This window comes from Acinonyx jubatus, chromosome A3, assembly GCF_027475565.1.
Source record: "Acinonyx jubatus isolate Ajub_Pintada_27869175 chromosome A3, VMU_Ajub_asm_v1.0, whole genome shotgun sequence".
Taxonomy (NCBI): Eukaryota; Metazoa; Chordata; class Mammalia; order Carnivora; family Felidae; genus Acinonyx; species Acinonyx jubatus.
In genome coordinates this window covers 57765317-57778236 of record NC_069388.1, presented here as the reverse complement: position 1 = coordinate 57778236, position 12920 = coordinate 57765317, and the positions used below count along the sequence as shown (strand labels likewise).

General features: G+C 46.6%; 1 protein-coding gene across 5 annotated transcripts in view; it reads right to left on the bottom strand.

The window, feature by feature from the left end:
• Window positions 1-12920, bottom strand: part of TBC1D8 (TBC1 domain family member 8) — a 111277-nt gene that overhangs the window by 23355 nt on the left and 75002 nt on the right. For 3 of the 5 annotated variants that reach the window (XM_027069299.2, XM_027069301.2, XM_027069303.2), the window contains 6 exons: window positions 9759-9966; window positions 7952-8146; window positions 6829-7008; window positions 5283-5433; window positions 2312-2526; window positions 1277-1394 (listed from right to left, as the gene is read on the bottom strand). In XM_027069299.2, coding sequence (XP_026925100.1) covers window positions 1277-1394; window positions 2312-2526; window positions 5283-5433; window positions 6829-7008; window positions 7952-8146; window positions 9759-9966 — 1067 coding nt within the window. The remainder of the gene's footprint in view (window positions 1-1276; window positions 1395-2311; window positions 2527-5282; window positions 5434-6828; window positions 7009-7951; window positions 8147-9758; window positions 9967-12920) is intronic. The other 2 variants (XM_027069300.2, XM_027069302.2) reach the window with 1 other exon arrangement.

Sequence of the window (12920 nt, the reverse complement as noted above, 5' to 3'; positions counted from 1 at the left end):
TACAAAGGAAGCCAGACACAAAAGAGATTACATTCTCTGTCATTACTTTTATACCAAGTTCAAGAATGGGTTGAACTAATCCGTGGTGATGGAAATCAGTATCCTGCCACAGGTGGGGAAGGGGCAGAAGGGAACTTTGTGGGTTATGGAAATACTCCACCCTGCACTGGGTGGTGGTCACACAGTGTGCACATTATCACTGACAGTCTGCTGGTCACCGAGGAGTATGAACTGTGCCATTGCAACACCATCAACAGATGACCGCTTTGGCAACTTGCCTCCCGATGTCCCTGAGGTCTGATGAATCTGTACTACCATGTACAAGGTTAAACTGCCTCCCACAACATAAAGTACAAAGGGGAGCACTCAGGCACATGAAGGGAACCAGGAAAGACAGTCTAAAGTGTACCGAAAGACCACTAAAAGGCACCAAGTGGTCACCTCCTTCCCAGCTAACCCCCCCCTTTACTCTCAGTGGTCATCACATTCCCTCAGGTCTTTGGATACCAGTCTTCAGAAAGCATCTTCTTCCTGCCTTGCTCCTACATCCAGTCCTTTGCCAAATTCTGTCTCAAATTCGTTCTTTTGTTTCTGTTCTCACAGCTGCCACCCTAATATTAGGCCACCTCCAGAAAGGGTATCTAAGAGTATCACCAAGCAGAGGCAATTTTTCTGTAACTTGTCCACTAGGAGGTGCTGGACCACAAAATAATGCAAGTTCAAATCAGCCATAAGAAGAAAAGAAGGTATCAAGTGTGTGCCTGAGAGCTGTGGGGTCACGGGTCTGCCCAGAGCCCAGCAGCAACAAATGGACCTTCTCACTATCAACATATGCAAGTGGTGGGGGTACAGGGGCGTTTCCAAGTGTGCCCTTCAGGTCCAGCCTCGAGGGTCGCCAGCACTGCTCCATGTGCCTCCTCTCCTCGGGGCGAAAGGGGTCATCTGTCTGCATGAGCTCCTTGGATACTGAGAGGAAGACCACCCTCCGTTTCCAGGCCACAGGGAAAAACCTCTCTGGTTTTCACTCTTCAACTTGTTTCCTGAGCCTAAGAAATTTTCTTTTCAGGTTACCTCACTACACCATTTTGCTAGAATAGTGCAGAGAATTACGCCGGTTAGTTGTGCAAATTCAAGAGCCAAGCAGGGTTTGTACAGAGACCAGCTGAGCAGCACAGGGGATTTTTTACTGAGAACTGATGACACATGTCTTGGCCCAGGCTCTGTCCCTACTCCCCAAGCACAGAGGACGAGGAGGAAGGGGAAGGAGGCACATTACCAATGACTCGGTGGTTGAAGTAGTCAGGGAGCATCCGCTCACACACAGCAACCAGCAGCCAGAAGGCCTCCTCCTCCTTGGCATACAGCAACAAAACGGAGGTCAGGATGTTCATGGACTGCTCGGGTTCACAGAGGAGGGGACGGTTAGTGACCAGGCCACACAGACACTAAAAACCACACAAGTCAGACTGCAGATGAGAGACCCAGGGCAGCCCAACCACACTGACACTCATGAGGTGGAATGATCACATTATCAACATGGTCCCCACAAGACACACCAGGGTGAGTGACCAGCCATCGTCCCGTTACTGTCCCCATCTAGTAATGCTGAGCCTCAGGCTCAGGTCAAATCCAACCATTCTGTATGTTCAAACACACACAAGACATTCACACACTGATTTTGCTTATTTACAGGAAAACAAAGTTTAAAGTCTTCTATTTTCAAATATCAGAAACGCCTCTAACCCCATCTCACGCTGGGGCCGGAGGGAGGGTGTTTTAATTTACTGAGTTTTATTTTGTGCTTCTTTACCACATCCCTGAGTAAACTTCCCGAGCAAACTCAGCAACTGCTCCGAGGACGTCTTACCTCCACTTGTGCTTCCTGAAGGAAAGGGACTGACCCCAAACATCCTTTTCCTCCCCAAATGGCACTGATATCTTTTTAAATAATCCCCACAACTTCTGTAGAGATCTAGAAAAATAAAGCTCCACAGAAGGGTTATCAGTGCCGTCCTACAGCGGAGGCCTGGAGGAGTGGTGGAGACAATCTGTCCTACCGTGGACAGCAACTCAGCATGTGCACTGCTCTCTGCTCCAAGCAAAGTTTCTAATTTCAAGTAATCAGCCTGTCTGACTATATGAAGATGATTCCTTCAGCCTTATTTGATACATTCTTTCAGGGAAGGGACAAAGCACAGAGCCCTCACAGAACAGTCAGTACCAGACAGCCAAGAACACCAGGAGCTGAAGCCCAGCAGATCAGCACAAGACATGGACTCAACACAAGACTGCTCCTCACTGCACGCCTCACCTGGCAGTACCCAATTTTAGGGTTCCGGTGGGCATAAGCCGTCAGGACTCTCCTCAAAGCAGCAATTCCGGTTTCATTTTGGAAGGCGGGGTGCTCTGGTAAGGAACGGTGCAGGTCCCGTTCTATCTCCTCCGTCACCAGGCAACATTTTCCCATGGACTCCTCCACCAGATTACCATAGTAACCAGGATGCGAGGCGAGATCAGTTACGGCATCTGACGATTTAAAAGTAATTTTTCAAGGGGGTGGATTACCAGGATAGAATCAACATGGGGAGGGGGCTTGTCCTGCCAGAAGACCTCAATGGGGTCTCATTACTTGAGGGACATAAAATATTTTGAGACCACACACAACCAAAAGGACTTCATTTCTGCCAAAAACAAAGAAAGGAAGAAAATGAAATAATGTGGCTTTTCTAAGAATAACCTTACATAGAGGGAAACAGCTCATACTAGAAATAACTGTATTAATATGTTTTTAATAAGTTGTATTCTCTCGTAACAGGAAGAGTGGATATGTGGGTGTATTCATACATACAGATGTACACACAATTTTCATATGTTAACAAATTACTGAGCATGTATGTGTGAAACATGTACAATTATGCTTAAGTAATCACACAATTATCAAGGAGCCAACAAGCCAACAACAAGAAAGTCTGAGGCCGGGATCATGATGTGCAGGTCGACCAAGCATAGCCCACCTACTGCTGAGCTCCCACCCAAGCCTCTGACAGGCAGATGACATCAGGGGTGAGGCATCCATAACACATGAGGATCCCATTCCCTTATCAGCCAGCACCAGGGCACCTGTGCTTCCAGCCAATGGTCCTGCTTGGGCGCTAGCGGCAGGTGGGGCTCCAGTCCTGAGACCAGCCCCACACAGGGAGGTCCCAGGAGAGCAGGGCAAGCAGAAAGGGCCCAGTTCTGCCTTTAAATGCTAGGTAAGGTTTTTTACTTCTGACTGGGTTTAGTATACTATGCTCCTCAACTCTCCCATCTGCTGTGATTCCCATCACATCTGATAAACAACCATTACGGCACTCCCCTGTCATCAATGCTTAATACTAACAGCTGTCACTCATTACGCAACAGCCTAAACACCACAGCAATCTTTTTGTCAACACTACTGCTTGAAAGGAAAGACAGCCCTTTATGAACTAGACTTTTTTTTTTTTTAAATAAAACGTGTGTGTATTTTCATTAAAGAGGCAGACGATAAGCCGGTGGCATTAACAGGTGTCACTCATTGGGTGGTAAGATTATGAGTCATGTTACTTTCTTTGTTCGTTCCTCTCTATTTTCTTTCCAACTCTGAGTAGGGGTTGTTTTTATTAGATACAAAAATACAGAAGGCATATTTTAATTTTAAAAAGGCCTGTCTTTGGTGGGCAGCTGCAGAAACAAGGCAACAGGTGGGGGGGCTCAGAATGTGAGACAAGGTAAGCAGTGGTAGCAGACCTATCAATAAATGCCAGCAAGTAGGTCAGAAAGCAGGAAATGTGCATCTGGGCACCGAGGGCTGGAGAGGGGATGGGCTTGGTTATTTGGGGGAGAGACTGGAAAGAAGGAAGACAGAGAGTAAGGTGGGGTGAGAGTCAGCATGAAGCTGACATGACGGAAGAAAATAAGAAATGTACAGGGAGGGGCTCCAGGGTGGCTCAGTCGGTTAAGCTCCCGACTTCAGGTCATGATCTCAGTTTGTGAGTTTGAGCCCCACATCAAGCTCTGCACTGACAGTGCGAGGCCTTCTTGGGATTCTCTCCGCCCGCAACTCAATCTCTCTCTTTCCCTCCCTCCCTCTCTCTCTCTCTCAAAATAAAAAAAATAAACTTGTAACAACAACAAAAAAAGTGTACAGGGAAAGTACAGGTGCCCAGGCTCAGCCTCTGGGAGGCCCATGCTGACCTGAGAGCAGCAAGGCCACTGAAGGAAAGGGGACCTCCTCACCATGCCTCCCACTGCACCCTGAAAGGAGCAGCTAAGTCACACCACTGGACAATAGGGCCTTCCCTTCCTGCCCGCAGGGCCCCACCTCCTCTACTGAGCCAGATGAAACAGCCACACTCAATGCAGAGAAAGACAAACGCCTGCTCAGCCTGTCTCTGGAGAAGTTGGTCCCTGTCTCTGCGCACCCATCAGTGAGTGTCACCAAACAGCACCTGGGACCTGAGGCCAGACAAGGCCATCACTGAATGGGTCAAGTGGTATAAGAGGAAGACGTGGGCAGAAGAAAAAATGTCCACAATTGTACCTCTTAGGGACCCTGTGTGTCTTCAACAGACAAGGGACCAATAGAAAGTATGCTGGCGGGGGGGGGAGGGGGGGTGGGGGCGCGCCTGGGTGGCTCAATCGGTTAAGCGTCCGACTTCAGCTCAGGTCACGATCTCACCGTCCGTGAGTTCGAGCCCCGTGTCGGGCTCTGGGCTGATGGCTCGGAGCCTGGGGCCTGCTTCCGATTCTGTGTTTCCCTCTCTCTCTGCCCCTCCCCTGTTCATGCTGTGTCTCTCTCTGTCTCAAAAATAAATAAATGTTAAAAAAAAATTTAAAAAAAAAAGAGTATGCTGGGGGATTTATTTGAATGCCACTGCAAGTGAACAACATACACAGATTTTTGTTTGTTTAGTGTATTTCAGAATGCATGTCCTAGAGAGATATTTCCCTTCTAGAAGGTTCTTTACAGAATTCTCAGGACTATGTATAGACTCAACATTACTTTTAAAAGAGAGGAGGTCACTTCAGCCAGATCTCACATTGACCAAGGAGAACATCGCAGCCCAGGGGTCTCAGGCAACTTGACCCAGGTCCCACAGGTAACACAGTAAGAGTGCTGAAGTTCTGGGCTGGGAACATCACAGAAAGAATCTAAAGATGGATGACTTGCCTGCACACACACATTGTTCAGATCTGGGCCTCTGTTCCTGTTCTGCTCCAGAAAGAACTTTTGGCCTCAAAATACCAGAAACACTTACCTGAGAAAAGCAGCCAGAGTTTGCCACGTAAAGACTCAGGGATCCCCATGGCTACAAGCTTCCGGATCTTCTCTGTGCGAAACATACACACGGTTCTGCCATATTCCACAAAGTGGTCATTCCACAGGCTTATTTTTATCTGCTCCCTGGACTGCAAATGGAAACTTTGTTAATGTACAAAGAAGCCCGTCCATATCTTCCACTACAGCCCATCCAGAATGCATAGCAGAGGGATGTTGCCTCTGTTAACAGAGGAACCAACGGTAATGGGCAACTGGGTCAGCAAATATTTTTGAAACACTTCCAGGCACAGAGGATGTAAAGATGAATAACAGTGTACCAGCCCTTGTGGAGTTCAGAGCCCAGCAGGAGGGTTTACACAAATAAAATGCCATTTTCTTGGCAAAGTTGATCGTAAGAATATGTTTGTACAAACACTCAAGTCACCCAAAGCAGATAGGAGGGAGGGGTGGGAGTGGGGGACGTTAGGGAAGCTTCTCAGGATGTTGACAGCAAGTCAGCTGCTGAAACACAGGTCAGCTCAGAGGGCAAATGAGGGCAAGAGGTGGGTGGGGATCATAATTTACCCTGAACTCTGCCACAACCAGAAGAAAAACTGAAACCTAAAAAAATTACATTGTTCTCATCAGAAACAAGAAAGATACCATTTCTCTAGGCAACTAAAAATCCTTTAAAATCATCTGTAGATGGGGGTGTCTGGGTAGCTCCATCCGATGAGCATCTGACTCTTGATTTCAGCTCAGGTCATGATCTCATGCTTTGTGGTTTGAGCCCCTTGTCAGGCTCTGTGCAGACAGTGTGGAGCCTGCTTGGGATTCTCTCTCTCTCTCCCTCTCTCTCTCTCTGCCCCAACCCTGCTTGCACGTACGTGCTCTGTCACACTCACAGTCTCTCTCAAAATAAATAAACTTAAAAAAAAATTATCCCTAGATGGCCTTTTAAGCAAGACGTCCATAGATACCCCTGGCACATGGGTCCCAACGCGGCTTCCTTCTAGCCATCATATCTTTTAAGAGTACAATTTCTAGCCCATTCACCCTATTGTATGTAACCTTGCCCTTACATTCTCCCTACAAAGAGGATGAGTATAAATAAATGTAATAGAAATATCTTCAGTCCAGTAAAACTACAGTATAGGAGACCTTTTGTTCCAGGAGAGAAACAAGAAACGTTGTAAAAGGAACCCACACAGACACCACTGGGTAAGAAGAGAAACACTTGTTCTGTATCTGCAAGAACCCACAGAGGACAGCACTGATGGCTCTACAGGTCACATGGCCAAGAGTTTCATCAAAGAGCCACTTAATAGGGCAGGTAGGAAAGTCATTGCCCTTGGTCATTTGACCACATCCTCCATGTATCCAGATGTGCCCAGGCAACTGGAATCAGCTGACCCCCTCCCACTACTGCCAAAGAGGAAGAGGGAGGGGCACTAGCCGCTGGGGCTGCACGGCCACCCGCACCACACCTGCTCTCCCGAGGCCTGCAGGGTTGGGGCTCAAGAAGGCAGAGCCATGCCACCCACCATTCGCAAGTCGGGGCTCTGGCTGCCCGACTGCTGGAAGACAGATATCAGGGCCTCAGGGTGCAGGCGCGGGCTCTTCTCTTTTTCACTTTCCTCACTATTTTGAGAGGACACCATTTCAAGATCTCCAAACTTGTGGTCACCGCACATGCTTGTTGAATGAAACACAGGTGAAGTCTGCTGGAAAAGAAAAAAGGAGGGGAGCCAGAAGAAAGTCACCGCTTTACCTATGGAAGAGTCTTTGTTTTGCCTTTGGAGGCATGAAGATAACATACTTAAACATGCCTATTAATGACTCAAGGGAAACAGACTAACATTAGACCCAACAGATTTGATCCTCATTGTGCTTTCCCAGTAAGGCTGCTCACACACACCCAGCATGGGTCCAACAGGGAGCCAGCCAAGCACCATTTCTTGTATGCTTCCAGAACTGAGGATGTCAATCTTCAAAAAACAACTCTACGGTACGGAGAGACTATCTCCTTTCCTCCCTCTCACTGCGTGGGTAAAAAGCAGTCAAGCAAGAGAGGGACAGGCGTGTAACAACAGGAGACAAGGCCCCAGCAAATCCGGGTCTGTTTTACAGCTGTCCAACCTTAAGGACAATGTAACTTCTCTTTTAACAAGTTACATCCGCCCCCAAATAACATCCAAAGTCAGGTGGGGGGCACTGACCCTTCCAACCTGTGAGGGGTTTGTTCACTAACCTGCGGGTCAATTCCCCAATCAAACCCTCCAACCTGTGAGTGGTGCCCTGTCAATCCCTTTGCCATATGGGTGTCTCCCACCAACCTAACATACGGAGGGGTGCCCATCAGATCCACTCACCTCTGCTGAGGGGTGCCCTATGAACCCCTGTAACCTGTGAACAGGGGGCCCCGTTAGCCCCTCCAACCGCTCATCTGCATGGGGCACCCTCGGACCTGTGTAGCACCCACTCAGGATCCCTTGAGTATCAGAAGCGATACAGTGTCTGGTACACAGGTCCAGTCATCTCTTACACACTTCTCTCATACCCAAGTAGATTAGTGTCATGTGCACACCCTTTAGAGATCACTGCCCTGGAGGTGGTGAGGAAAGAGACCCTCATTTTATAGGATCCCACTGTTTCTAAGGATCATACCATGTCTTCATCTTGGGAGGTGTCATAATGCACGGGGTGGTTGGCGTGCACCCGCTGCAGCCTCACGAGCAGGCTCCCCACCAAGCTATCTCTGTCCTTTAGCTCAATGAACTGGAAGGCCATCTTGCTCCTGATGCTGACAATGACGGGATTAGGTAGCAGACTTGTGTCCTCCATCTTCTCAATGCTCACCACCTATTGCAAAAAAATTATACACAAAGGTGCAGCAAGAGAAAAAGGAGGGCACGCATTTCAGTTACATATTTAGAAAATATCATGTGCTAGAAAGTAAAACCAAGTAACTTCAATAAGGAACTGATACAAAGGTTAAAAAGTGGTAAGGCAGCAAGCATATTCACAAGAGCCAAAAGGTCAAAATAACCCAAGTATCCATCAGCAGGTGAACGCAGAAACAAAATGTGCTCTATCCACACAAGGGAATATTACTCAGCCTTAAATAGGAGAGAAATTCTGACACCTGCTACAACACGGAATGAACCTTGAGGACATTATGCTAAGTGAAATAAGCCAGACACAATCAGGCAAGTGTTGTATGATTCCACTTACAAGAGGGAACTAGAGCTATCACATTCAGAAAAAGAAAGTAGAGTGGTGGTTGCCCAGGGCTGTGGGAGGGAGGATGGGGAGTTAGTGCATAATGGAGACAGAGTTTCAGTTTGGGAAAATGAAGAAGTTCTGGTAACGGGTACACAATAATGTGATGTATTTAATGCCACTGCACCGTAACACTTAAACATGGGTGAAGTGAGGGGCACCTGGGTGGCTCAGTTGGTTAAGCGTCCGACTTCGGCTCAGGTCACGATCTCGTGGTTCATGGGTTTGAGCCCCATGTTGGGCTCTGTGCTGACAGCTCAGAGCCTGGAGCCTGCTTCGGATTCTGTATCTCCCTCTCTCTCTGTCCCTCCCCTGCTCATAGTCTCTCTTGTCTCTCTCTCTCTCAAAAATAAACATTAAAAATTCTCCTTTAAAAAATGGGTGAAGTGCTAAATGCAATGTCATATATATGTTACAACAATAAAACAAGTATGTACGTAAGACAACCCTTGGATTTCTTGCTCCACTCCAAAGTAAGAATATTTGCAAAATGAAAACAGCTAGAAAATGACATGGAGGGAGATCACACAAATGAAAAAAATTTGAGTTTTTCCAAAGAGCAGTGCTTAGAATTTGGAGGTCCTGGTGTGAAACAAGAGTTGCTGTTACTGTCCCAACAGACATGCCTTGAAACCGAAGGACTGGGCTTATCAGATCCAGAAGTGGCCGCAGGTTGCCTTGCATTTCCGGGAACACAGCTGCACAATTTTCTAGGAGGAAGGGACCTGATCCATGTTAAAGGAAACATTTTTTAAATGTTTAACTCAAGTCCCAGGAGGGTATAAAAGCCAAGCAATCTGACATTTTCAAAAGGTGATGCTTTTTTGTCAGTTGTTTTTTTGCTTTCCCCATTTTTGTGAGTGAAAGGGGTGGATTCATTCCTAAGGGCTGTTGGAAAAGCTTTAATTGCTAGGCATGTACTTTCTAATGAGAACTTTATCAAAAACCCTGAGGTGAGAGTGTTTTATTCTCACCAATCACTTCTATGCAAATTTCAGGTGGCTGTAGCAACGACAGAAAAAACAACAACCAAATCAGTACTGGTCAAATTCAGGCCGTGCTTCCCTCCAGAGGCCCGTGTTTAGCTGGCCAAACCCTGCTGGCTGAGCACCCCTGCCTGTGCCAGGTCTCACAGTGACCACGGGCTCAAGGATGAAAGGTGGGCTTGGGAAGCTCCTGCCAGGGCGGCTACCTCTCTGAGCGGGAGGATGACATTACAGCAGCCGTCCTCCTTGCTGGCGAAGCAGATGTAACGGTCAGATGTGAACATCCGCCCGACGGTGTGACAGCGACTGAACGGCGTCCACAGCGAACAGTCCACGACTGCGTGCAGCTTCTCTTGCCTCGGCAGCCTGAAGAAAGCCCGGAAGAACTCATTCTGTGCTCTGGCTTCAAGGTCCCTGGCGAAGGAGGGACAGAGAAGAAGAGGCAGGAATGGTGACTGAACACACTGGAGTACAAAGAAAAACCCTGTGAAACCACTCACTGGCATAGCCGGATATTGAAGTGGATGCCAAAAGGTGCTGAGCCCCTCCAGGTCCTGCGTGGGTCATTAGCGTGCACCCCACTTCACAGCCAATCTTTGGAACGTGTACTCAAGGCAGAAGGGGCTGCCCCTGAGCAAAAGTATTACGACAAACTCACAGACCTTCCTTCCTGGTTTGAGTAACATTGTGAATTACCATAAAACAATGAAGAATCCAGTATCCAAAAGTCAGATAACAACAAGGGTTGACAAGGATGTGGAGAAACTGACACCTTCGCACACTGCTGGTGGGAATGTGCAGCCACTTTGGGCAACAGTCTGGCTGTTTCTCAAAAGGCTCAACATGGAGTTACCATAAGACCCTGCAATTCCCCGCCTAGGTATACACCCAAAAGAACTGAAAATGTACATCTGCTGAAAACCCTGTACACGCGTGTTCACAGCAGCATTATTCATAATAGCCGAGAACTGGCAACAACCCAAATGTCCATCAACTGATAAATGGATAAACACAACATGACAGGGCCACACCATGGAATATTACTCGGCCACACTGCCGAGCAACAAAGTACAGACACATGCTACAACACGGGTGAACCCTGAAAACCTTACAGATACAAAAGACTACACACTGCCTGATTGCATTTATATGGAATTTCCAGAATGGGCAAAACTCATAACCACAGAAAATAGATTAGTGATTGCTTAGGGCTGGGGATAAAGGGAGAAGTGGGGAGTGACTACTCATGAGTACAGGGTTTCTTCTTGGGGTGAAGAAAATGTTCTAAATCAATTGTGGTGATGGTTGCACAGCTCTGTGAATAGACTAAAAAACCACTGAATGGACACTTTAACAGGGTGAATTGTATGAATTATATGTATGAATTAAATGTAAGAATTATAGCTCAAAAAAGCTTTAAAAAAATTTAGATCTGTGCGGGCATATAGTAAGTGCTGAATAATCATTAACTATTATTACCTTTAAAAAACAAATCCAGGGGCACCTGGGTGACTCAGTCAGTTAAGTGTCCAACTCTTAGTTTCAACTCAAGTCATGATCTTACAGTTCATGGGATCAAGCCCTGCATTGGGCTCACAGTGACAGTGTGGAACCTGCTTGGAATTCTCTCTCCCTCTCCCTGTGCCCTTCCCCCTCTCATGCACACTCTCTCTCTCTCAAATTAAAAAAAAAAAATCCTTCTAAATAAAAAAAATCTAAGTAAAGTATTGCCAGAGAGAAGCACATCAGTGTCACATCAGTACAGACAGCAGAGAATGGTGGTGAGCTAGGGGAGAGATCCTACCCCAGGGAACCCCCACCAAACCCCGATTCTTGGCTGTAACATCCAGTAAAGCAAGAAGGCAGCCAAATCACAACGTTTAAAAATACTGCTGAATGTATGTCATACCCCAAAATTCTAGTAGAAGGGAAATTCCACTGTACAAAGATAAAAAATTTTATTTGTAGGGCACCTGGGTGGTTCAGTCAGTTAAGCATCTGACTCGATTTTGACTCAGGTCATGATCTCACAGTCATGAGATCAAGCCCCACATTGGGTTCTGTGCTCAGCTTGGAGCTGGCTTGGGATTCTCTCTCTCCTCCACTCTGCCCCTCTCCCACTCATGTTTTCTCTCTCAAAAAAATTTTTTTTCCTTGCCACATTAAGAGTTCTTTAACTTTGTCTGATATAATTAGCACTATGCTCAAAGTAAGGAATATGAACTCTTGGCTTATTAGCTGTGTGACCTTAGACACACTCCTCCATATCACATCCTGACATCTGTAAAATGGAAATAATACCTAACCTTTCTGCTTCAAGGGACCCCTGCAAACATAAAATGATGTCCACAATATTGAGAAAGCAGGTTAGAAACAGTATCTACAGGGGTGCCTGGGTGGCTCAGTTGGTTGTGCATCAGACTCTTGGTTTCCATTCAGGTCATGATCTCATGGTTCATGGGATCAAGCCCTGTGCTGGGCTCTGCACTGACAGCTTGGAGCCTGCTGGGGATCCTCTCTCTATGCCTCTCCCCTGCTCATGCTTGTGATCTCCCTCTTTCAAAAAATAAAAATAAAAAAAATAATTAAAAAAATAAACAGCATCTACAGTATGACCCCATTTACATAGATTCTATATAATTTGCAGAAAGTGATGTGTAAAAAGACTTTGCCTAAAATGTTAATAGCAGTTGACTCTTCATTGTAGGATTTCCACTTTTCATTTTATTCTGCTTAAACTTTCTACCTGACCATGTATTGTTAGCTTTTTAAAAAATTATTCCATTTTCTTTTAGGAAAAGAGAAATTTTTTAAATATTGCATAAAAGAAAAGTATGAAACTCTGCAGCCTGAGTGATCTTTTAGACACGTGCCCCCCTCACCAGGAACATACTTGCACACAGATGCCCTTTCTGCCCCTGTTCTCGTTCCCAACCCAGTCCTTGTTTTCACACCATCACACAACTGTCTTCCCAGAGACACCCCTCCCCCCCCCCCGCCCCAGAGATGGGCGAGTGCTTGGAATTTATTATCAAACCCTCACAAAGAAAAGATACTTACATGTCCAGAAAGTTCTCTAGGTACAGAAAGAAACTATATAAATTCCAAGATCAAGATGGGTCCAGTTACTGCAGGCCAAAGCTACAGTTCCTTACCCTGCAGTGCTGATATTCCACAGATGGCTGTTTCCAAAGGAGCCTACACTTGCTCCACAGAGGAGCCGGGAGAACATGGGAAAGCACCATGAATGCTCTAGAAATTCATGTACTACAGGATGGAAGGCAAGGCCCCTCAAGATCACCCCAGTTCCCTGAAAGCAGGGAGGAGACACATACATTCAATACATTTACGCTGGAAGACTTACATCC